The sequence below is a fragment of the Podarcis filfolensis genome, assembly GCF_964270895.1.
Source record: "Podarcis filfolensis genome assembly, chromosome: 3".
Taxonomy (NCBI): domain Eukaryota; kingdom Metazoa; phylum Chordata; class Lepidosauria; order Squamata; family Lacertidae; genus Podarcis; species Podarcis filfolensis.
The window spans coordinates 99,605,365-99,626,149 of NC_139606.1; the positions used below are offsets into that span (position 1 = coordinate 99,605,365).

At 40.6% G+C, this 20,785-nt stretch overlaps 2 protein-coding genes across 5 annotated transcripts; one reads left to right on the top strand and one right to left on the bottom strand.

The window, feature by feature from the left end:
* Window positions 1-2,514: 2,514 nt before the first annotated feature.
* On the top strand, window positions 2,515-5,261 carry LOC310759212 (secreted protein of Ly-6 domain 1-like; the record flags this gene model as incomplete). The annotated part of the gene is made up of 3 exons (XM_083606149.1): window positions 2,515-2,578; window positions 3,924-4,049; window positions 5,131-5,261. 3 exons carry the CDS (start codon window positions 2,515-2,517, stop codon window positions 5,259-5,261), a joined length of 321 nt encoding a protein of 106 aa, XP_083462275.1.
* A 3,011-nt stretch (window positions 5,262-8,272) lies between these two features.
* Window positions 8,273-18,599, bottom strand: LOC310758233 (uncharacterized protein). Of its 4 annotated transcripts, none has more exons than XM_083604157.1 (3): window positions 18,395-18,580; window positions 14,986-15,102; window positions 8,273-8,456 (listed from the first exon to the last, which is right to left on the bottom strand). In XM_083604157.1, exons 1-3 carry the CDS (start codon window positions 18,456-18,458, stop codon window positions 8,290-8,292), a joined length of 348 nt encoding a protein of 115 aa, XP_083460283.1. In that variant the 5' UTR covers window positions 18,459-18,580; the 3' UTR covers window positions 8,273-8,289. The 4 variants fall into 4 exon arrangements, with proteins under 4 accessions (XP_083460283.1, XP_083460282.1, XP_083460280.1 ...); XM_083604156.1 differs by lacking the exons at window positions 14,986-15,102; window positions 18,395-18,580 and adding exons at window positions 9,482-9,598; window positions 11,265-11,393; XM_083604154.1 differs by lacking the exons at window positions 14,986-15,102; window positions 18,395-18,580 and adding exons at window positions 9,482-9,601; window positions 11,265-11,392.
* Window positions 18,600-20,785: the final 2,186 nt, after the last annotated feature.

Below are 20,785 nucleotides of genomic sequence, written 5' to 3' on the forward strand. Positions count from 1 at the left end.
CTATAACTGTTTTCTTAAATAAGCAATTATAACCACCCCGCAAACCCTCTTAAAACTTTTGAGAAGCTAAATCCTTGCTCATGCTTGCAACTCTCTCTGTGCTGGTTCAGAGCTCAGCAGTTCTTCACAGGATACCCATGGAACTATGGCTTAGAAAAATGGGACATCAATTTGAGCTAATCTGTAAGATGGGTATAATAGTAGAGCCACTTCCGACATAAGGAGGAGTGGTGTTGCGGGCTTCATGCCCCCAGCACACGCGCAGAGGCTGGTTTTCAGCCCCGCGCGATTAGGGGAATTCTCGGGGCCGCGTCATCCCATGAGCCAGCCAATCGACTGGCTCGGGGTGTGTGGCTTGCCTCATTTAAGGCAAGCGCGGCCCCTGGGATCTCCCTCTTTGGTCCACACAGTTTCTCTCTGTTTTCTATTTCCCAATCTTAAATTTACTTCTGCACATTTCCAAATCAGTTTGTGACTTTTATCTTTTTTTTACAGAAAGAAGTCCTCATAAAAAATCATCAGCATTTTTGTGTGATTTTTCACCTACTGTAATCTGTCTTGAGTCTTCATTATATGCATACTTTACCCAAGCAAGTTTTGAAGAAATAATTGCGTTTCTGTTCATGTATTATTTCCAAGGCACTGGTTCTGAGGGCAAGCCCTGGGCAGGAAAAGGGGGGAAGTGGAGTAGAGGGCAAAGAGTCTTGATTTTTTTTTTTTATGCCTTGTGCGTCCACATCTAATCTTACCCTTTTCTAATATAGAACTTTCTTTATGTATGCCACAACAGCAGCAAGAATACTCATCGCAAAGTATTGGAAGACGCAAGATCTACCCACTCTGGAAAGAATGGCAGACGAAGTTGATTGACTTTATGGGATTGGCGGAAATGACTGGCAGAATCCGTGACCAGGGAGAAGAGTCGGCAGAAGAAGAATGGAAGAAATTCAAGGACTATCTACAAAAATATTGCAATATTAATGAATGTTGAATGATGCAGGATTGAAATTAATTGGTTTCTAGCTGTAATGGTAACAAGATTATGAAAAAATGGTCCCTTTTCTCTTTGTATATAACCAAGAGTTTAAGTTACAATAATATAAGAAGATGGATAGAAAATAAGGGGTTTAATTGCAATGCTGGGAGATAAGGATTTGCTGGATAAACAATTCGAACTGGAATACAAGAATGAGGAGGTCAGTGAAAGATGTTATTGGAAAATAAGCTTTGAATTTATGTGTTTTTATTATTTTTTCTTTTTAATCTTTTTTTTCTTGTTGTTTGTATAAAATGGAAAATGCTAATAAATATCTTATAAAAAAAATAAAATAATCTTACCCTTTTCTAAAATTTATTTACTGGTGTGTGTTTCTCTTTTTCTAAATCCACCAAAGACTTTTGAACTGCCCTGAGACCTCCAGGTATAGGATGATATATAAATTCAATAAATAAAAATAAAATCAGGATTTCTCAGGAGGGTGTGTGTGTTGTGCCCCGTTGGTGTAGAGATGGTGGCACTTGCCTTTTTTGGATTGGAAGTGCTCTGTGGTGGGTGGGAACAAGAAAATAGAGAGTCAAGGAGGGTCAGTTGGGGGGAGCAAGAAATGTGCCTATTTTCATCTGAGGAATGTTGGAGGGTGTGGGGAATGTAGCTTATCCAAAGGGTAATATTTCACAATGAAAGGAAGCAGGGGTCTCTCAGAAGAATCTGTGTTAAGATTGGCACATTTCTCCTTTCCATCAATTACCGTATTTTTCGCTCTATAAGACGCACCAGACCACAAGACGCACCTAGTTTTTGGGGGAGGAAAACAAGAAAAAAAATATTCTGAATCTCAGAAGGCAGAACAGCAAGAGGGATCACTGCGGGATCACTGCGCAGTGAAAGCAGCAATCCCTCTTGCTGTTCTGGCTTCTGGGATAGCAGCGCAGCCTGCATTCACTCCATAAGACGCACATACATTTCCCCTTACTTTTTAGGAGGGAAAAAGTGGGTCTTATAGAGCAAAAAATACGGTATCTGTGATTAGGAGGACATTTACATGCACATTGTACGTAGGGTGAATGCTCAGTTGATGCACAGCTCAGCCTGTCCCAAGAAACTGAAATATCATTGATCATAATGATCCAACTCCTGTCCATAAACATTTACTTGCACTATTATGTATAGTTGATTTCAATGAATTCCATGAAGTGTAACTTATGAGTGCACCCAGAAGCATCAAAGAACATTTAGAGAACAAAAGAACAAACAATAAAGCTTTCAAAGCTCTTTCTCTCTCCTGCTTTCATATCTCATATTTCATATCTCATATTCATGTGGCCAGGTTATGGTCCACTGCCCTTTCATTTCCCCATCTTATAAAGACAGGGTATCTTCTAGTGGGTTGTGCATGCATGTTATCAGAGAGGTTAAAGGGAACTGCCTACTCCACAGGGCAGGGAGCGGAGATCAGTTTTTTTACCTCTATGAGCTAGGGCTTTGCTTTGACCCAGAACCCTTCTGATTCCAAGATGAGTGTAAAGGATCAGATCCTGCTCCTTGCAATCTGTGCTCTCCTGCTCCTCACACCTGGAGGTAAGTTCCATTGGCAAGGCACAGGATAAAGACTTTTCAGCAAGCGTGTAATACATAAATAGCGACTCCTCTTTTTGAAATAGAACCAAAATTTTCATAGCCTGGAGAGAAATTGGATTCCCCTCATAGGATTTATTTAATCTCATCAACAATAAAGAAAGAGATATACAGTCGTACCTTGGCTGACGAATGCCTTGCGACTCAAATGTTTTGGCTCCTGAACACCACAAGCCCGGAAGTGAGTGTTCTGGTTTGTGAATGTTCTTTGGAACCTGGACATCCGACGCGGTTTCTGTGGCTTCTTGCTGCAGCCAATCAGAAGCCGTGGCTTGGTTTCCAAACATTTTTGAAGTCGTACGGACTTCTGGAATTAATTCCGTTTGACTTCCGAGGTACCACTGTATATGAATTATGTGCAGGTACAATATATATATCTATATATAGAGAGAGAGAAGGTAGAGAACAAGGAGGAAATCATAACATGTAAGGTCATAACAATAAGTATACAATAATCAAATCAAATAAATATATTGTACAGAGTTTGAATCAATAAGCTCTTCAAACCAACAAAGAATTCCAAAGTTTTACTGCAACCTGCCTTTAAATTTGTTACAAAAATGTTGAAAATACAAATCAACTCATTGCTCTTAAACAACTAGCAATGTAGTCCAGTTTTAAGTTCTTACTTCTTAATATCATCCAATAACTATTCTTTCTCTGGTCCCATAGAAAGAGTCAGATAGGAAAATTGCTTCTTCAATATGCTAGCAACTTCAGAGAGAGATCCAAACTCTAAGCGATGAGTTACTGATTAACATAAACACTGAAAGTCTTTGCAAGTAAGCTCCAAGAAAAGAAAAATTAGTACCTGCCACCTTGCAGGACATATTTGAGAGAAGAAAAGGCTAAGGGGTAAACCCTGCAAAAATCCAGACTGGAGACCCTAAGATGGTTGGCTCTGATATCCTTCCGGCAACTCCTGCAGCCAAGCTGGTGCCAAATATATATTGTTTTGCTTTCCTTTGGACCACATCAGCGAGGCCGAAAGGGGGTGTCTTGTCATCTGGGCAGCGCAGGACCTCTATACACAATACACACAAACATAGCATTTTATGCACATTAAACTTTTACATGCTTTGCCTGTTAATATAGCTGCCCATTTGTGCTCTTGTTCTAACTCTATGGATATCTATTGAGAAACTTTATTTGGAAGATCAGTTAAAGAATTTCATTTCTGCTCTTTGTAGGGAAAACTGCAAGAAATGTGGTTGTGTGGCATGTGTATTTCATTCTCAGCTGAAGCTTTGTTTTCGAATAGCTATTATTATAAACACGTGTCTTTTAGATACTCTGCTGTGTCGACAATGCCAGTCTATGCCACCAGATCTAACATGTCAAAAATACGATGGCTTTGAAACCTGCAAAGCTGACCCTGACACCAAAAACTGCAATGTAGCCAGAATCTACAAAGGTAGGTTATCCTAAGCCCACTGATATCACCTTCAACAGAGAGGCCTCATTCCAACAAGATGGGGTGCACCTGTCCGATGAGGGAACTAATGTGTAGTTGGCTGACCTGGTGGGAGGTTTAAGGTCTTGGCTTCCGACGTGAGCCATTTAGTAGTAAGCATTTGCTCAAGTGGCAGTTTAGGCATTGTAGTCTTGGATGGAGGGGAGGTTGTAACCTCTGCCTGTCAGGAGCTTGTCCTACACTCAAGTAGGACCCTGGTATGTTCTCTCCCTCCTGGTCGATCATTCAGGAACTTCAAAAGCTTTCTTCAGCCCGAACATCACAGTGACCGATGCCAACTGACACCGACACACTCGGGGATCTGCAAAGTTTGTGCAACTTGCGTGACAGACATCAGCAACTCAGCATTTTGGCTAATCTACTTTATTTACAAATAAACACACATGGAGCACTGCAACATGGCTCCCTCTCTCTCAAGCATCAGACAGCAAAGAGAAAGAACAAAGGACAATAGTCCCACTTCACAGAAGGACTCCCGGCTGGTTGCCCAGGAATGTACAAAGACAGGGGAATACTTCTTACCATCCTCTTTTTATTCAGTATTTACAGAGAGAGCCTATAGAATCCAGCCTCTTGGATAATGCCGTTGTCCTGAGTGAATCTCCACCCCTCGTCTCTTCCTCATTTGTCAGTTTCATTGTCTCTGTCCTCTTTGCTCTCCTACTTTCAAGGCTTGCTGGGTTCAGGGGGGATCTGGAATGCTTTCTAAAGACACAGTGTCCATCAGCTGTCGCCCCCTGATGCTTCCTCCTTCTCCTCTCCCATTATTTCCCAACTTTTCCCCTCATCTGCCTCTGAGCTGTGACCTCCCTCAAACCCTTGTTGTAATTCTGAACTGTCTTCTTCCTCCTCCCTGGAAGAGTCAAGCTGGGGAGGCAGTCTCCACCATTCCTCCTCTGCCCAGTCCCTGACAATTAGTAGCCCAGTGCAGGTGTATATGGCGACTAGACATATAATAGGAATAATGAATTATTATGGTAAAAATAGCACGGCTCACTCTTTTTCCATGCCCCCTCCTTAGGTGGAAACCTATATTCCATTGTACGTGGATGCTGGAGAAATGAAGACTGCAATGCTGAAGGAAGCTTTGAGGACACCAAAGTCATCCTAAAATGTTGCAGTGACAGCGACTTGTGCAATAAAGATATATAGAAAAGTCTTAAAGTCACCTGAAGTACTTCAACATAGACCAGCATATATATATTCTTACATCTTTGGCTGCCCTTCACCATTTCCTTTCTCAAGAAGATCAAGTCAAAGTTGTGGCTATCTCTGTAATTCCGTGAACTGATAAGAATGAAAGCTACTATGTTATTCTGGTGTCTTGGTTTTATTTTTATTTCCCCCCCATAAGGTTGCAGAAGAAAACCTGGAAAATAAGTGGCAAAATCAGTAATGGCTGACTCTGCCGATTTTGATTTCTCTCAGTTTCTGATTTTCCTAATCCATTCTTCACATCTTCAAATTAGTTGACACTTTTTTTTTGTTGAAAAAGGAAGTCCTCATGAAAATTCATCGACATCGTAATATGATTTTTCTCCTAATATAAACATATTTGTAAAACATACTATACCCAAGCATATTCCACAAGCAGGGCATCCCTGTCTTTGCATGAGAGCCTGCTAGCTATTTTGGGCACCTCGATTTCACACCAAGATCTCGCCTCTAAAAAACCCACTTTTCCCATTGCCACGATCTTGTGTGGTCGCATGACTCACATGGCAGCACAGCTGGGAAGATGTGTGTCCTAATTTTAGGACTCAGCATGTTGGAGAACATGCCTATGTTGATACATTTTTGTGCACTTTACTTGTATTGCAAAATTCAGAGATGAGTGAATTTTGAAGGAGGACTCTGAATCTGGTTGCGTATTATTTCCCACAGTGTAAATTTGGCATATTCACCTTTAAATGCAAACTGAATTAAGTTTCTCCCCCACCGCTAGGCACAAACCTCACAGGTGTTACAGATATACTTAAGAAGGCTTCTGTGTGCTTATTTTTAGTTAATTTCATACAACTTATATGCCACTTTATTATTAAAACCCCCCTCAAATCAATCTATAAAACTTCTTTGTAACATAAATCTAACTGTGCAAACAAGCAAACCAACAAACCACCATTCCCCAAACCTAAAATTGTGCTGAATGAATGAGAGAGGGAATGTGAAGATAGGCTCTACTTGCTTTTATGGGTTGAACTTACAGGCTAGGACCATATAATCTTTTATATGGGCAGGGCCAGACCAGGGGGTCTAGTCTACACAAGGCTATATTTCTCATTCCTCTCTCCTGGGAGGTAGAAGCATGACCAGAGCTGTAGGACACATTCCAAATGGGAAAATGGACTGAGAGAGGATGCAGAGCAAAGACAGGTGAGATGGTGGCATGGCCTGGTGAGAAGGACTGGCCAAGAAGAATCTGGGAGGCCATATAGAGAGGACCACATTCAGCACCCAGCCTCCTGCTACAACGTGGCTATAAGCAGCGAGAGATGAAGGCTTAGAATCCAGAAATTGGCTTGGCAATCTCTCAGTTCTGTGGAGATGTGCTTTTTAATTCAGTGTTTAACCAATCCTCGCTTCCTCGCTTCACTGACCGTTTGCACATCAGTCTAAATGTTTTCCCTGACATGTCTCCATCATTCTTCACCAGGATGTTCAGAATTCTTTGAAAAGGTTCATGCCCACCTCACATTTCTATTGCTCTTTGGGGGCTCAGAATGTGCAGGTGGCAGCCTTCAGGGAGGAGAAGTGTTTACCTGACTTTCCAGCAGTGATGCTGCAAATTACTCAGAGGATGAATCAGAGGTAGGAGGCCAGTGCTATGTAAATGCTCTGGTGGAGTCAAATATAGCGCACTCTGCCATGCTTACTCTCTCACTGACCCTCCAGGGAAACTGTGGGATAACCAGCCTCACATAACCAACATGCTTATGTCTAATTAATGCATGAAGGGCATCATCATCATCATAATAATTTATTTATACCCCGCCCACCTGGCTGAGTTTCCCCAGCCACTCTGGGCTACTCCCAACAGAATATTAAAAACACAATAAGACATCAATCCTTAAAAACTTCCCTAATCAGGGCTGCCTTCAGATGTCTTCTAAAAGTCAGATAGTCATTTATTTCCTTGAAATCTGATGGTAGGGCATTCCACAGGGCGGGTGCCACTACTGAGAAGGCCCTCTGCCTGGTTCCCTGTAACCTCACTTTTTGCAGTGAAAGAACCAGCAGAAGATCCTTGGAGCTGAACCTCAATGTCTGGGCAGAACGATGGGGATGGAGACACTCTTTCAGGTCAAGGCCGTGTAGTGCTTTAAAGGTCAGCACCAACACTTTGAATTGTGCTCGGAAACATACTGGGAGCCAATGTAGGTCTTTCAGGACCATACAGTAAGCTGTTCTGCCAGCTTTAGCTTACTTTGGGAGGGAATGTTAATCAAGCCTATTGTTCCCCTTCAGTCTACCTGAGAATCACAGCGTGTGAAGAGGTTTGAGCTGGTTGTACCAGTTGAACCACAAGACTCTCACCAGCCATTCTTGAGTTCATATACCAATAATTTAGAAGCTTTCACCACTTGGTAACAAAACCAAGTTTTACTGCCAGTGCAACTTTCTGCATCACATACATCTGACCTTGTGCTACCTGTTGCTTCTCTGGTTACCAGAGCATGCACAAAGTTCTCTGCATGCTGTAAGCTAGGGAGATCTTGCCTTCATGAAAACAGGTCTGGGCATGCTCAGAACAGACAGATGATTCTATCAGGGTTGTTGGGGCATCTCCTTGGAATGTCCTCTTGACAACAGGAGAGAGAGTGGGAAACTGCTCAAGTGGAGCTGGCAGTCCTTTTATAGAAACATGGGAGGGATATTATTATTATTATTATTATTATTATTATTATTATTATTATTTAGAATTACTTCTGGATTAGATATTAATTACTATAATTCATTTTAAACTAAAGTATCTCCCTTCAAAAATGCTTGAGCCTTGGCAAAGTTTACAAATTGAATGACCAGGTGACTACATTGTTCAAGAAACTGAAGGTTTCACTCCATCTTCAGATGCAGTCTCACAAAGAGTGTGTTTCACAAGTTCTACCTGTGGGATCTTTATGAAATATGATTGGGAGAAAGAAAAAGTGGTTGAAAGGAAAGGGTCCATGCATGTTTAGGTTTATTGCCCATCTCCAATAATATTACAATAGTCACGGTCGTCACAGCAGTCAATTTCGATGGCCACGTCGTTTTCTGGAAATTCGTCTTTGATACCACAAAATGTACTAGTTACAGGTGGCTTACAGTTGTGACAGCAGTCTTGGTGTATTACAGACAGCTTTCCTCCTAGAACGAGATCCAGAGAGAAAATAAGGAAAGAAAGGGTTTGACAAATTGCCCTTCTTGAATAGGTATCTCATAAACTAAAGTATCTTAAAGGCACAGCTCAAATGACTTTTTTCATATATTTCATACATTTTATTTCCTATACTTGTACTGATTCACATGATCACTTTGTGTCGTCAGTATATGCAAATGGCTGGTTCATTTAAGGCTATTTTGAACCTTCATTCTCAATAATAATGGAACTCACAGATGGCGAATGCTCGTTATTATTTGTAAAAGGAATCTTTATATGAGTTCATATTTTATTGTCCCTTTGGAGGCACACTGTATCTTTGCATTTCGGTCTTCCAGGCTGTGATGCTATATGGTTTAAAATTCTGATAATTTGTTTTGCTTGTTTGCACTTTTTGTTGTTGTCAAGAAATTAAAAATAAATAAATAAAGTGGATGGTGGGTTGTCCCCCCCTTAAAACCAGCCAACATAAAATGTCGAAAATTTGCATGTCCTCATGAGATACACCTTGAGTAAGCTACTCGCATTCTCCTTCCTCCAGAGATGAGATAAGGGGAAAAGGGTCCACTGCTCAGAGAAGACTTTAACCCTGGCCCAAGACAAACATGCTGTACTTTGGACCAAGGCATGCACCATGCAAGATCAGTCTAGCTTCTCTTTATGCTATCAGTTATGTGGGAGGATCCTGTGCAGTTCTGCTGCTTTGCAAAAAGATTCCCTGCATGCAAGGAAGACATTCATGAAAGTGCAAAAACCAACCATCCAGGCTCAAATCCTCCAAAGTGGGAGGATCTGAGACTGTGCTGTGCGGCTTCAATAGGCAGGAAGAAGGAGATGCCTAACAGTGGGCTTCTGGGACTGTATCCCCCCCTCACCATCTTTTGAGAGAACACTAGTATTTTTGCAGCAAGAATTCCCTCTTTGTTTTATTAAAACAAAAGAAGAGAAAGTTTGGGGAGATGAGTTCCAACAGTTTGGGTATATGCAGTTGGAGTTCCGGAATATAGCTTACCTCTAAACTCCTGCATAGTAATGCAGGCATGTGGTCCAGGCGGCAGTTTACAGACAGTTCGTTCACCAGCCTCACTGGTTAGAACATTGGTTTTGACTTTCGTACATAACAAAGCATCTGCTTGGGAAGACAAAATGTACATGATCAAATCTCTTGCCAACCCAAATCTCAGCTAAGAAAGGACCAAACAACCTTAGCTGACAAATTTTGTTACAATACTTCATGTATGCAGCAGAAGAGAAACCCTGAGACTAGAGGTCATCCAGGTGAAATGTCACCCATTTTCATTATCCCTGGGTTTTCCCTTCTGGCTGAGTCACTGTCATGCCATTGCCTATATAATTTAGCTTTTGTGAGGAAGTAGAAACTCATCTTGACTGAAGTCCATGGATCAAAGGAACAAGAGCATTGTTCTTCAAGTATGGATCCTTAAATGTTGTTGGAGTGCAGCTCCCATTATCCCTGGACCCTGACCATTGGCTAAGCTGACTAGGGAGGATGAGAGGATGTTATCCACCCAACAACATCTGCTGACCCAAGTTTGAAGAACACTAGACTACAGAAGGAAGGTCCTGTTCAGACATAACAGGGAATTTTAAGCTGTGAGGTTGAGTGGGCTGAGAGACAAGAAGATGAATGTTGTTAAGGAACACTAAGGAACAAAGAGGTTGAGTGACCAGAGGAAGTGATCAGAATGGAGAGAGGTCTTGGACATGGGCCATGAGCACTGAGCAGTGTCAAGCAACAGGTTGCATCTGAGGCAGAAATCATTGCACTAATGGGATGGCTTTGCTGGAACCAACTTTATGATTTACTGAACTCCTGTCTTTTGCCTGTTCTGTGCCAGCTTCAACTGGCACGACAAGAAGAGGAATGTAGTTAAGGAACACTAAGGAAGAAAGAGGTTGAGTGAGTAGAGGAAGTGATCAGAATAGAGAGAGGACTTGGACATGGGCCATGAGCACTGAGCAAGCAACAGGTTGCATCTGAGGCAGAAATCCTTGCACTAACAGATGACCTTGTTGGTGTCAGCTTCGCCTTTGAGCCAGTGCCAACAACTGGGCTCAACCTCTTCAGCCCCGACTGGGCCAGGTGAGCTGGGAAAGCACTTCCAGAGACCTTCCACTGCAGGGAGCAGGTCTAAGTGCTGTGGACTCACAACTTAGATATGTGAGCACCAAACTCAGTTCCAAAAGTCAGTGGAGCACAGCAGGTATGAACCACACGAACGACAGCTCTGAAGTATAACTTCTTTTATTCTCTACAGCTACTGCATAAACTAACTAAAAACTAATCGGAGACACTGGACTGCATGAGTGTTACAGCTCCTTGAGCAGTCACCTTATCTATATACACTCAAACTCCCACAGGCTGGAGCGGAAGAAGCGATGAGCAAAATTCGCCCCCTCCTTTCTGAAACATTGTCAGCAGATTCTTGCAATGGGAGGGGTGAAACATTCTCAGTTGGAACCTACCTTATGATTTAATGAACTCTTATCTTTTGCCTGTACTGTGCCGGCTTTCTGCATACATATATAGACACTGAATTCCAGCAGATAATTTTTTACATACAGCTGGATTGGATTGAATATTTGGCTAAATTTCCCTCATGTTTTTCTACAACAAACAAATATGACGCCTAAATTGGCCCAGCCATTTTTGCGTGTGGAACAACCAATCTTCTCCATTTTTTGAAATGAGATTCCTTTCTTTGCCAGGTCTTCCCTAAGGAATTGCTTTCTGTGTGAAAATCCTTCTCCGATCCCTTGTCAATGGACCTTACCTCCAGATGTGAGGAGGAGAAAGGCAGATATTGCAAGGAGCAGGATCTGATTCTTCGGGGCCATCTTGGAATCAAGAGGGTTCTGTGGTCACAGCACAGCTCAAGTCACACTGGCTTTCAGCAAACTGGAGAAGAGGCTTCCTTTTATCCCCATGAAGAGACATCTCCAAAGGAATCCAAGAGAACATCATGTCCCCTGAAGAGGATCAAAGAGAATGCAGTGTGGTCCTATCAGCCCACTTGTGGACAAAATAAGAAGCTGTAATAGATACAACCCCACAATTATAACTGCATTTACGTGTATATAATAAACTATGAATCCTATTTTTAAAATTAATTTGAATGAGTTACAACATTTCATATTTGCTCCAGATCCTGATCCAGAACTGTTCCTACTCAAGTTTATAAATAATGCCCACACATAAAAACATTCCCCACTCCAATGCTATCTTGCAACTGAATGTAATTGCATGCCAAGACCCCGAGGCTTCGCCCTTATGTTGAATAATGACAGATGGACACCATATATGGGCAAAATTTAGGCCACAACTTTATTGGTTAGCCAATGTGAGCAGTATTGGCTTAGGGATTGGAATTGAACCGACTATATCTGACTCCTGCCCACCTGCAGGAAGTCTCACAAGGGTTAACCATCAGTAGCGGGAGCCCTGCTGATGCACATCAACCCCTCCAGGGTCACCGAAACCAGGTTTACCAATGCCTAATCAGTAACCATTCCTCCTCTGCCCAGTCCCTGACAATTAGTAGCCCAGTGCAGGTGTATATGGTGACTAGACATATAACAGGAATAATTAATTATTATGGTAAAAATAGCACGGCTCACTCTTTTTCCATGCCCCCCCCTTAGGTGGAAACCTATATTCCATTGTACGTGGATGCTGGAGAAATGAAGACTGCAATGCTGAAGGAAGCTTTGATGACACCAAAGTCATCCTAAAATGTTGCAGTGACAGTGACTTGTGCAATAAAGATATATAGAAAAGTCTTAAAGTCACCTGAAGTACTTCAACATAGACCAGCATATATATATATTCTTACATCTTTAGCTGCCCTTCACCATTTCCTTTCTCAAGAAGATCAAGTCAAAGTTGTGGCTATCTCTGTAATTCCGTGAACTGATAAGAATGAAAGCTACTATGTTATTCTGGTGTCTTGGTTTTATTTTTATTTCCCCCCCATAAGGTTGCAGAAGAAAACCTGGAAAATAAGTGGCAAAATCAGTAATGGCTGACTCTGCCGATTTTGATTTCTCTCAGTTTCTGATTTTCCTAATCCATTCTTCGCATCTTCAAATTAGTTGACACTTTTTTTGTTGAAAAAGGAAGTCCTCATGAAAATTCATCGACATCGTAATATGATTTTTCTCCTAATATAAACATATTTGTAAAACATACTATACCCAAGCATATTCCAGAAGCAGGGCATCCCTGTCTTTGCATGAGAGCCTGCTAGCTATTTTGGGCACCTTGATTTCACACCAAGATCTCGCCTCCAAAAAGCCCACTTTTTCCATTGCCACGATCTTGTGTGGTCGCATGACTCACATGGCAGCACAGCTGGGAAGATGTGTGTCCTAATTTTAGGACTCAGCATGTTGGAGAACATGCCTATGTTGATACATTTTTGTGCACTTTACTTGTATTGCAAAATTCAGAGACGAGTGAATTTTGAAGGAGGACTCTGAATCTGGTTGCGTATTGTTTCCCAAAGTGTAAATTGTGGGATAACCAGCCTCACATAACCAACATGCTTATGTCTAATTAAGGCATGAAGGGCATCATCATCATCATTTATTTATTTATACCCCGCCCACCTGGCTGAGTTTCCCCAGACACTCTGGGCTGCTCCCAACAGAATATTAAAAATAAAATAAAACATCTATCCTTAAAAACTTCCCTAAACAGGGCTGCCTTCAGATGTCTTCTAAAAGTCAAATAGTCGTTTATTTCCTTGACATCTGATGGGAGGGCGTTCCACAGGGTGGGCACCACTACTGCCTGGTTCCCTGTAACCTCACTTTTTGCAGTGAAAGAACCAGCAGAAGGCCCTTGGAGCTGAACCTCAATGTCTGGGCAGAACGATGAGGATGGAGACCCTCTTTCAGGTCAAGGCCATGTAGTGCTTTAAAATTCAGCACCAACACTTTGAATTGTCCTCGGAAACATATTGGGAGCCAATGTAGGTGTTTCAGGACCATACAATAAGCTTTTTCTGCCAGCTTTAGAATTACTTCTGGAATAGATATTAATTACTATAATTCATTTTAAACTAAAGTATCTCCCTTCAAAAATGCTTGAGCCTTGGCAAAGTTTACAAATTGAATGACCAGGTGACTACATTGTTCAAGAAACTGAAGGTTTCACTCTATCTTCAGATGCAGTCTCATAAAGAGTGTGTTTCACAGGTTCTACCTGTGGGATCTTTATGAAATATGATTAGGAGAAAGAAAAAGTGGTCGAAAGGAAAGGGTCCATGCATGTTTAGGTTTATTGCCCATCTCCAATAATATTACAATAGTCACGGTCGTCACAGCAGTTAATTTTGAAGGCCACCTTCTGTTCTGGATATTCCTTTTTGGTATCACAAAATGTACTAGTTACAGGTGGCTTACAGTTGAAACAGCAGTCTTGCTGTATTGCAGCCAGCGTTCCTCCTAGAACGAGATCCAGAGAGAAAATAAGGAAAGAAAAGGTTTGACAAATTGCCCTTCTTGAATAGGTATCTCATAAACTAAAGTATCTTAAAGGCACAGCTCAAATGACTTTTTTCATATATTTCATACATTTTATTTCCTATACAGTACTTGTACTGATTCACATGATCACTTTGTGTCGTCAGTATATGCAAATGGCTGGCTCATTAAAGGCTATATTTAACTTTTATTCTCAATAATAATGGAACTCACAGATGGCGAATACTCTTTATTATTTGTAAAAGGAATCTTTATATGAGTTCGAGTTCATATTTTATTGTCCCTTTGGAGGCACACTGTATCTTTGTATTTTGGTCTTCCAGGCTGTGATGCTATATAGTTTAAAATTCTGATAATTTGTTTTGCTTGTTTACACTTTTTGTTGTTGTCAAGAAATCAATTAAAAATAAATAAATAAATAAAGTGGATGGTGGGTTGTCCCCCCCCTCTTAAAACCAGCCAACATAAGATGTCTAAAATTTGCATGTCCTCATGAGATACACCTTGAGTAAGCTACTCACATTCTCCTTCCTCCACAGATGAGATAAGGGGAAAAGGGTCCACTGCTCAGAGAGGACTTTAACCCTGGCCCAAGACAAACATGCTGTACTTTGGACCAAGGCGTGCACCATGCAAGATCAGTCTAGCTTGTCTTTATGCTACCAGTTATGTGGGAGGATCCTGTGCAGTTCTGCTGCTTTGCAAAAAGATTCCCTGCATGCAAGGAAGACATTCATGAAAGTGCAAAAACCAACCATCCAGGCTCAAATCCTCCAAAGTGGGAGGATCTGAGACTGTGCTGTGTGGCTTCAATAGGAGGGAAGAAGGAGAGGCCTAACAGTGGGCTTCTGGGACTGTATTCCCCCCTCACCATCTTTTGAGAGAACACTAGTATTTTTGCAGCAAGAATTCCCTCTTTGTTTTATTAAAACAAAAGAAGAGAAAGTTTGGGGAGATGAGTTCCAACAGTTTGGGTATCTGCAGTTGGAGCTCCGGAATATAGCTTACCTCTAAACTCCTGCACAGTATAGCAGGCATGTGGTCCAGACGGCACTTTACAGACAGTTCGTTTACCAGCCACACTGGTTACAACATTGGTTTTGCCTTTTGTACATAACAAAGCATCTGCTTGGGAAGACAAAATGTACATGATAAAGTCTCTTGCCAACCCAAATCTCAGCTAAGAAAGGACCAAACAACCTTAGCTGACAAATTTTATTACAATACTTCATGTATACAGCAGAAAAGAAACCCTGAGGCTAGAGGTCATCCAGGTGAAATGTCACCCATTTTCATCATCCCTGGGCTTTCCCTTCTGGCTGAGTCACTGTCATGCCACTGCCTATATAATTTAGCTTTTGTGAGGAAGTAGAAACTCATCTTGACTGAAGTCTGTGGATCAAAGGAACAAGAGCATTGTTCTTCAACTATGGATCCTTAAATGTTGTTGGAGTGCAGCTCCCATCATCTCTGGACCCTGACCCTTGGCTAAGCTGACTAGGGAGATTGAGAGGATGTTATCCACCCAACAACATCTGCTGATCCAAGTTTGAAGAACACTTGACTAGAGAAGGAAGGTCCTGTTCAGACATAACAGGGAAGTTTAAGCTGTGAGGTCGAGTGGGCTGACAGACAAGAACATGAATGTTGTTAAGGAACACTAAGGAACAAAAAGGTTGAGTGACCAGAGGAAGTGATCAGAATGGAGAGAGGTCTTGGACATGGTCCATGAGCACTGAGCAGTGTTAAGCAACAGGTTGCATCTGAGGCAGAAATCCTTGCACTAACAGCTGGCTTTGTTGGAACCTACCTTATAATTTACTTTTGCCTGTACTGCGCCACTGAATTTCAGCAGAGAATTTTTTACACACAGCTGGATTGGATTGAATATTTGGCTAAATTTCCCTCATGTTTTTCTACAACAAACAAATATGACACCTAAATTGGCCCTGCCATTTTTACGTGTGGAACAACCAGTCTTCTCCATTTTTTGAAATGAGATTCCTTTCTTTGCCAGGTCTTCGCTTAGGAATTGCTTTCTGTGTGAAAATCCTGTGTGAAAAGAGTTTCTAAATGGTATTAAGGCAATCTATACAGAACAGAGAGCAAAACTGATAGTTAATAGCGTAATTACAGAAGATATAAAAATATCTAAAGGAACAAGACAAGGTTGCCCGCTCTCGCCATTGTTATTTATAAGGGTTCTGGAGGTCTTTTTAAATGCGATTAGACAAAATAAACAAATAAAAGGGGTGACAGTAGGTCAGAATGAGTATAAAGTTAAAGCCTTTGCCGATGATTTGGTAATAACAATTGAAGAACCAATAGAAAGTGTAAAAGAGGTATTGGATGAGATTGAACAATTTGGGAGGGTTGCCGGATTTAGACTGAATAAGAAAAAGACTAAAATGATTGCAAAAATATGGAACAAAGTAAGATTGAAACAATGCAGCAACAGATGGAGATAGAGGTGGTGAAAAAGGCAAAATATCTGGGAATTTGGTTATCTCCCAAAAATATTGATTTGTATCAAAATAATTATATTCCGGTTTGGAAGGAAATAAGGAATGATCTGGAGGTGTGGGGTAGAATGAAACTATCTTTTTGGGGTAGAATTTCTACGATAAAGATGAGCGTACTGCCAAAGATGTTATTCTTATTTCAGACTATCCCCATTATAAAGGGGATAGGAATTTTTAAAGAATGGCAAAGAGTGATTTCAAGGTATATCTGGCAGGGGAAGAAGCCAAGAATAAAATATAAGTTATTGACAGATGTAAAAGAAAGAGGAGGCTTCGCCCTACCAGATATGAAATTATATTATGAAGCAGCATGCCTATGTTGGCTAAAGGAATGGATAAAATTAGAAAATAAGGAGTTACTAGATCTTGAAGGTTTTGATAACAGATTTGCTTGGCACGTGTATCTATGGTGTGATAAGAAGAAAGTCCATAAAGGTTTTGGAAACCACATTTTCAGGAGTTCGCTAATAGAAATATGGGAAAGATATAAAAATTTACTGGAACCAAAAGTTCCACATTGGCTATCTCCGTTGGAGGTTATGAGTGTAAAAAAAAATAATATGAGAGGTAAATGGATCACATATGGAGAATTGGTAATTAAAGAAGGAGGAAAATGGAAACTAAAACCATATGAACAAGTTAAAGATCATGTATATGATTGGTTGCATTATTTCCAGGTAAACGAAATGTTTAAAAAAGATCTAAAAGAAAGTGGTTATGTAGAAAAAGATTCTAAATTCCAAACAGATATAATAAACAATGAATGTAAAACTTTGTCAAAAATGTATAAGATATTGTTGGAATGGCATACGAAAGATGAAGAAGTTAAATCGGTAATGATACAATGGGCCAAAGATTTTGGATATAACATACAATTTGATGATTGGGAAAAACTGTGGAAAGAGAATGTAAAATTTACTGCATGTATGGCGTTGAAAGAAAATGTTATGAAAATGTTTTATAGATGGTACATTACACCAGTAAAACTAGCAAAGTTGTATAAGACGTGTAACAAATGTTGGAAATGTAAAGGAAAAGAAGGAACATTCTTCCATATGTGGTGGGAATGTAAGAAAGTGAAAAGTTTTTGGGAAATGATTTATAATGAAATGAAAAAGATGTTAAGATATACTTTTGTAAAAAAACCAGAGGCTTTTCTTTTAGGGATCACAGGAAAGGAAATAAGAAGAAAAGACTGTAAACTCTTTCAATATGCAGTTACAGCAGCTAGAATCTTGTTAGCCCAGAAATGGAAACAAGAGGAAATACCGACGATAGAAGAATGAAGAATGAAACTGACAGACTATGCGGAATTGGACAAACTGACTGGGAAAATTAGATACATCAGAGACCAAAAGTTCATCGAAGACTGGGGAAAGTTTGTAGATTATCTGAAAAATGTGCGTGATGTGAAAACAATGCTAGTGGGATTTCAGGAGGCACTGTAAAAACAAAGAAGTATTGTTAATATGAAATAAAAGGAGAAGGGAAGTTTAATGGCAGTACGTATGAAGGGAATGCGTATTAAGGATATAAATATGGATGATTGTCAGAGACACTGAAGGAAGTTCAAAAAGAGATGATTTGTTAAAATTTGGTTTAAAATGTATAATTGTATGGAAAACTAATAAAAATTTATTGGGAAAAAAAAATCCCAACAGGCAAAAATGGTCCTCCTTTAAACAGGCCTTTCACTGACTGACATGCAATGCCCTTTTAAAATGTGTCAGGGGGGAATTATGGGTTTGTTCTTGTTTTTTATTTTGATGACTTATCTTGTGTTTTTATATTGTGATTTTATGTGGTGGGTTTTTTTAAAAAAAATTAAAGATTTATTAGTTTACAAAAGAAAAGAAAAGAAAATCCTTCTCCGATCCCTTGTCAATGGACCTTACCTCCAGATGTGAGGAGGAGAAAGGCAGATATTGCAAGGAGCAGGATCTGATTCTTCGGGGCCATCTTGGAATCGAGAGGGTTCTGTGGTCACAGCACAGCTCAAGTCACACTGGCTTTCAGCAAACTGGAGAAGAGGCTTCCTTTTATCCCCATGAAGAGACATCTCCAAAAGAATCCAAGAGAACATCATGTCCCCTGAAGAGGATCAAAGAGACTGCAGTGTGGTCCTATCAGCCCACTTGTGGACAAAATAAGAAGCTGTAATAGATACAACCCCACAATTATAAGTGCATTTACGTGTATATAATTAACTATGAATCCTATTTTTAAAATTAATTTGAATGAGTTACAACATTTCATATTTGCTCCAGATCCTGATCCAGAACTGTTCCTACTAAAGTTTATAAATAATGCCCACACATAAAAACATTCCCCACTCCAATGCTATCTTGCGACTGAATGTAATTGCATGCCAAGACCCCGAGGCTTCGCCCTTATGTTGAATAATGACAGATGGACACCATATATGGGCAAAATTTAGGCCACAACTTTATTGGTTAGCCAATGTGAGCAGTATTGGCTTAGGGATTGGAATTGAACCAACTATATCTGACTCCTGTCTGCCTGCAGGAAGTCTCACATGGGTTAACCATCAGTAGCGGGAGCCCTGCTGATGCACATCAACCCCTCCAGGGTCACCGAAACCAGGTTTACCAATGCCTAATCAGTAACCATTCCTCCTCTGCCCAGCCCCTGAAAATTAGTAGCCCAGTGTAGGTGTATATGGCGACTAGACATATAATAGGAATGATTAATTATTATGGTAAAAATAGCACGGCTCACTCTTTTTCCATGCCCCCTTCCTTAGGTGGAAACCTATATTCCATTGTACGTGGATGCTGGAGAAATGAAGACTGCAATGCTGAAGGAAGCTTTGATGACACCAAAGTCATCCTAAAATGTTGCAGTGACAGTGACTTCTGCAATAAAGATATATAGAAAAGTCTTAAAGTCACCTGAAGTACTTCAACATAGACCAGCATATATATATTCTTACATCTTTGGCTGCCCTTCACCATTTCCTTTCTCAAGAAGATCAAGTCAAAGTTGTGGCTATCTCTGTAATTCCGTGAACTGATAAGAATGAAAGCTACTATGTTATTCTGGTGTCTTGGTTTTATTTTTATTCCCCCCCCCCCATAAGGTTGCAGAAGAAAACCTGGAAAATAAGCGGCAAAATCAGTAATGGCTGAATCTGCCGATTTTGATTTCTCTCAGTTTCTCATTTTCCTAATTTCAGATCTTCAAATTAGTTGACACATTTTTATGTTCAGAAAGGAAGTCCTCATGAAAATTCATTGACATCTTAATATGATTTTTCTCCTAATATAAACATATTTGTAAAACATACTATACCCAAGCATATTCCACAAGCAGGGCATCCCTTTCTTTGCATGAGAGCCTGCTAGCTATTTTGGGCACCTCGATTTCACAGCAAGATCTCGCCTCTAAAAAACCCACTTTTTCCATTGCCACGATCTTGTGTGGTCGCATGACTCACATGGCAGCACAGCTGGGAAGATGTGTGTCCTAATTTTAGGACTCAGCATGTTGGAGAGCATGCCTATGTTGATACATTTTTGTGCACTTTACTTGTATTGCAAAATTCAGAGATGAGTGAATTTTGAAGGAGGACTCTGAATCTGGTTGCATATTATTTCCCAAAGTGTAAATTGTGGGATAACCAGCCTCACATAACCAACATGCTTATGTCTAATTAAGGCATGAAGGGCATCATCATCATCATTTATTTATTTATACCCCGCCCACCTGGCTGAGTTTCCCCAGACACTCTGGGCTGCTCCCAACAGAATATTAAAAATAAAATAAAACTTCTATCCTTAAAAACTTCCCTAAACAGGGCTGCCTTCAGATGTCTTCTAAAAGTCAGATAGTTGTTTATTTCCTTGACATTGGAAGGGAGGGCGTTCCACAGGGCAGGCACTAAGAAGGCCCTCTGTCTGGTTCCCTGTAACCTCACTTTTTGCAGTGAAAGAACCTGCAGAAGGCCCTTAGAGCTGAACCTCAATGTCTGGGCAGAACATACTGGGAGCCAATACAGCAGGACCATACAGTAAGCTGTTCTGCCAGGTTTAGCTTACTTTGGGAGGGAATGTTAATCAAGCCTATTGTTCCCCTTCAGTCTACCTGAGAATCACAGCGTGTGAAGAGGTCTGAGCTGCTTGCTCCAGTTGAACCACAAGACTCTCACCAGCCTTTCTTGAGTTCATATACCAATAATTTAGGAGCTTTCACCACTTGGTAACAAAACCAAGTTTTACTGCCAGTGCAACTTTCTGCATCACATACATCTGACCTTGTGCTACCTG